This window comes from Vombatus ursinus, unplaced genomic scaffold, assembly GCF_900497805.2.
Source record: "Vombatus ursinus unplaced genomic scaffold, bare-nosed wombat genome assembly UNPS02010216.1, whole genome shotgun sequence".
Classification (NCBI taxonomy): Eukaryota; Metazoa; Chordata; class Mammalia; order Diprotodontia; family Vombatidae; genus Vombatus; species Vombatus ursinus.
The window spans coordinates 1-4952 of NW_020949994.1; the positions used below are offsets into that span (position 1 = coordinate 1).

At 41.6% G+C, this 4952-nt stretch overlaps 1 protein-coding gene across 1 annotated transcript; it reads right to left on the reverse strand.

Moving 5' to 3' along the window:
• Positions 1 to 1814: 1814 nt before the first annotated feature.
• On the reverse strand, positions 1815 to 4477 carry LOC114036989 (trem-like transcript 4 protein). The gene is made up of 3 exons (XM_027853775.1): positions 4095 to 4477; positions 2369 to 2453; positions 1815 to 1931 (listed from the first exon to the last, which is right to left on the reverse strand). Exons 1-3 carry the CDS (start codon positions 4450 to 4452, stop codon positions 1922 to 1924), a joined length of 453 nt encoding a protein of 150 aa, XP_027709576.1. The 5' UTR covers positions 4453 to 4477; the 3' UTR covers positions 1815 to 1921.
• Between the last annotated feature and the right edge of the window lie 475 nt (positions 4478 to 4952).

Here is a 4952-nt window from a genome sequence, read left to right on the forward strand (position 1 = left end):
AATTGGCTGATGAAGTAGATAGCCATATAGTAAGGGGGTTGAGAAATTAAGAAGAGCATTAAGTGTAAGCAAGAGGGAGAGGCAAAGTCAAGATGGCAGAGTGAGAGGTGACCACTTTGTTTTATTTTTCCCCAAAACTCTCCCACAACAGCCTCAGAAAACACACCAAACTGAATTCTGAATAGGAAAGGTAGGAAAAGGCAAAGTGAATCATTTCTCCTGTCCAAGGCGGCTTAGGAAGACAGACAGAGAGGTCCCCAGACTTTGAGGAAAGCAGAAGCAGAACCATTTGTTACTGCATAACAAAGAGAATGATTGATCAATGGAACAGATTAGGTACAAGGTATACAGAAGCAAATGAACACTGTAACCTAGTATTTGATAAACCCCAAGATTGCACCTATTATAGCAAGAAATCAGTATTTGGCAGAAAATGCCGAGAAAAATGGATGGTATTCTGGCAAAGACTAGGCATAGACTAATATCTCACACTATATACCAAGATGAACTTCAAAGGGAAATATAATTGAGATATAAAGGGTAATATCATAAGCACATTAGGGGAGCACAGAAAAAAAATACTTCTCAGATCTATGGCTAAGGGATGGGTCTATGATCAAACAAATAAAAGACAGAAAATTTTATAGGAGGCAAAATGGATAATTTTGATTACATAAAATTAATGGGGTTTTTTGCACAAAAAAAATCAAAGTAGCCAAAATTAGAAGAAAAACAGGAAACTGCGGGCAGTAGAAAATTTACAGCAACTTTCTCTGACCAAAGTGTCCTTTTTAAACTCTATAGGCAACTGAGTCAAATTTTTATTTATCAAAATAACATTCTCCAATTGATAAATGGTCCAAGAATATGAACAGGGAATTTTCCGATGAAGAAATCAAAGCTATTAGTAGTCATATAATAAATGTTTTAAATCACTATTTAGATAAATGCAAACTAAAATGACTCTGAGGAACCACCTGACACCCATCAAATTGGCTAAGATGACCGAAAGGGAAAATAACAAATGCTAGAAGAGATGTGGGGGAAAAACTGCATTGTTGGTGGAAATGTGAACCGGTCTAACCATTCTGGAGAAGAATTTGGAACTATGTGCAAAGAGATCTAAAACTGTGCATGCTATTTGTCCCACAACTAGGTCTAAACCCAAAGAGATCAAAGGAAAAGAAAAAGGATCCATATATACAAAAATAACTACAGATACTCTTTCTGTGATGTCAAAGAATTGGAAATTGAGGGGATCAATTGAGGAATGAGTGAACAAGTTATGGGATAAGAATGTAATGGAATACTATAGTATGGAAAAATAATGAAGGGGATGGTTGCAGAGAAACCTGTTAAGGCTTATGTGAACTGATGCAAAGCGAAGTGAACAGAACCAAGAGAATAATTTTATGCAGTAACTACAATATTGTAAAGACAGTACCATGAAGGATTTGGTAACTCTGATGAATACAATGATCCACAACAGTTTCAAAGAACTCATGATGAAAAATGCTATCCCCCTTCAAATAGAGAACCAATGGATTCAGCATGCCAACTGAAGAATTTTTTTTTTGAAACATGGCTAATGCAGAGATATGTTTTGCATGACTTCATTTCTATAATGGGTTTTCTACCTCTAGCCTTCTCAATGCTTGAGAGAAAGGATGGAAGGAAGAAGAGAATTTGGAACTAAAAAAAAGGAAAATTTAAAAAAAGTGTAAGCAAGACTTTTAGGCAAACTTCTGCTAAGCAAACTTTTTTTATATGCAAATTTTCTCTACTTCAGAATTTTGCTTGGGGCTATATACTCTGGAACAAATTGGAGAGAAACAGACAGGGAGTCTGCCCAGCTTGGGAGGAAGAGAAAGTCCTTTGCTCCTGAGAACTCTTTGGGGACCAGCACCTCAGCTCCATTGACCTAGAATTCTCTGGTTGATTTAGAAGTGAGAAAGCATAAACAAGAGTCAGAGGTTTTGTCATCATCATACGGTTATTGGTACAGCAAAGGAAGGCGGGAAATAGGACTTAGCACATAACACAAATCATTGTGCGACACAATGTCAGGGCTAGTCCTAAAAGAAATCAGACTTCAAGTCATCCTAAACTTAAAATTAGGAGGAATAGGGAAAAGACAAAATGCAGTTTCCCCAAGCTCAAGTACCATCTGCTCCCAATGCCCCTTTATTTATTTTTTGTTTTGGGTTTTTTTTTTTGTTTTGTTTTGTTTTAATCCAGAATGAGGAGGGTCATTGAGGCTGGTGAGAGGACCATTTAGATGGATATGCTGAAGCTAGCACAAGTGAGATCATACTGATTGTTGGGGCTAAGGCTCTTGGGACAGTGGCTTTCAAGGAAGGAATTATACCTGCTGATAGCCACAGGGGTGACAAGGTTGGTGGTAGGCATCTCTGCAGTAGTCTGAGAATATTTTGGGGGACTCTCTTTTTGGTCTGCAAAAAGAACAGAGTAAGGAACACATGGGCCCCTGAGCCCACATTCTCATGTGACTCCTCTTCCCTGGAGCTGCCCCACAAAATTGCTGCCCCATTGGTTTGAGGCACTATATGCATGCATTTTATGGGCTAACATTATTGCACATTTTATACCATTCATTATATATAATTTAGTACTTTAGTCTATTTTTCCTGCTCCTTTTTCTACAAGAAGGCATCTGATGAGGTATGGCTCTGGACTCCCCGTGACCTTTGAATTTTTAACCTAGCCCCTCAACTTTCCCACGTGGCCCAGTCCCTGGCATTTGCCTGAGGCATCTGCTCATCCCAGAATAATCCTTTCAACAGTCGTTTCATTGTGGCTCTGACTCAGCCCAACCTTCATTCTCTGTTATGTCTCACCCAGACCAACCCTTCATTGTCTGTTACCTCCAGACCACCCCAGGCTATTTCCTCACCCTTAATCCCACCTAGGCCCCTTCTCCTTCACCTCTGGGTCACCCCAGCCTATTGGCCATTCCAAGATCACATCCAGATTTTCCCACCATCTTTCTGTATAAAGGTGTCCATCCTGCCTCCATTAAGTTGCTCTGATACTTAAAATCTGACCCACTGGTCAACACAAACATCGCAAATGCACAGATTCTTAAAATCCCGCCCACTTCTATTGGTGATACAATAAACCTTTTCTCTGACTGAAAGAAGGCTTGAGTTGAATTCTTTCCAGGCAGAGCCGTGCCTTTTCCCCTTGAATTTCAGGGTTCCCAGCACCCCTAGACTGCAATCGCACCTTTGCCACCTCCAGGCAGACTGATGATCTGTCCAGGCATATTCCTAAGGGGTGCTTTTTCTGTCAGTATGAGCTGAGTGTTGCTGATATCCAGAATGAAGGCAATACTAATAAGTCCTAGATATAGAACATTTTACACTTCACAAAGTGTGTTTCCCTCACTCATTGTTACAACCTTCTCTTCTCTCCCCACCTCAATATTTAAAAACGTAAAATTAATTTGGAGAGAGCTGGAGTGACCTTCCAGGTCACAACCATGGTCAGTTTCACAACTAAGATTAGACCCTATGTCTGTGCTTTTTTTCATTAGAACCTACCAGTGCCTGTTCCACTTTTGGTGGACCCAGAACATTGTGCCCCTTGTCTCATGGGGCCAGAGCTACTGGCATCATAAATCAGTAAAGCACAAGTTTGTCTATGTGTATGTTTGTCTGTGTCGGTGTAAAACCAGGCGTCTCTGTGTAAGCAATAGTCATATTTATATGAATGAGTGTCAGTGTGCTACACTGAACACCCAAAAGTAGAGGTTCCAGAAAAACCATCTGCTCTGCATGGGAATAAGCCCAGAGAAGAAAATGCCTCACCATGCCCAGGGACCAAAAAGCAAACCTCCTGCTCTCTGCACCTCTCCCCCCCACCAACCCCACCTAAATCATGGTGTGGGAAGAAGTGAGGACAGGATGGGAATAGGGAGGGGCAGGAAGCTGAAGGACTGAAGGAGGGTGAGCAGCTTCTCCCTGGAGACCCCAGGGAGACCCAAACTCACATCCTAGCCCAGGGTCATGTTCACACCAGGTACTTCCTAAGCTCTGCTTGAACTGAAAGGGATCGAGTTGGCAGGGACTTACCTGGAGAAACCTCCAGCCTGATTATCCTGAGAATATCAATAGCATTCCTGACAGAGTCATGGATTCCACACCAATAGATGCCTGAGTCGTTCACCCTGAGGTTAGACATGGTGATGGTGATGTTACCAGAGTAGGTGTCATCCTCCAGGGAGGTTCGTGGGTCCCCACGTTGCCAAGTTAAGACTGAGGTCCTGGTAATTAGTCTATCACACACCTTTCCATCTTCTCTCACTTTACACCAGGTTTTCCAGCTCTCCTCATTTCTCTGGGAATTGTAGCTGCAGCTCACTCTGAGTGTCTGCCCCTCCTGGTACTTCACTGGAAACACTTGTCCCTGTGAACCTGAAAAGCAGATCATCAAGTCAGGGGGAGCCCAGCTGGGCCTCCCTTCAGTTCCCTCCCTTCCTTGACCAAAGAATAGAAACAAGGTAAGGGGGGCTGGTCTCCTTAAATAACATTCTCTTCTAAGAAACATGCATCAAAGAGACATCCCCTCACCCAAGGGAGCCTCCTAATCAGTGGTGTGTTAGTAAACAATTAACAACCAGTTGTCTCAATCTTTCTCTTTCCCTCCCTCGGTCTTTCTTCCTCTTCTTCCCTCCCCTCCTCTCTTTCCTTCTCTTTTCTCTCTCCTCTCTCATTTTGTATTTATAAACATATCCATGTACATATACATACTTGTGACAATTAACATTTTCTCCATCCCTTTTTTAAGTCTAGCCAATTAACTAAACAATTAATTAACTAAACAATTAATCAACTCTTCATTTGTATGCAGTGTTTGCCAATTTTCAAACTGTAAATGCTCCCTCTGGAAATTGAACAATCAGCTCTTCCAAGCCAATGTGAGCTGGCTCC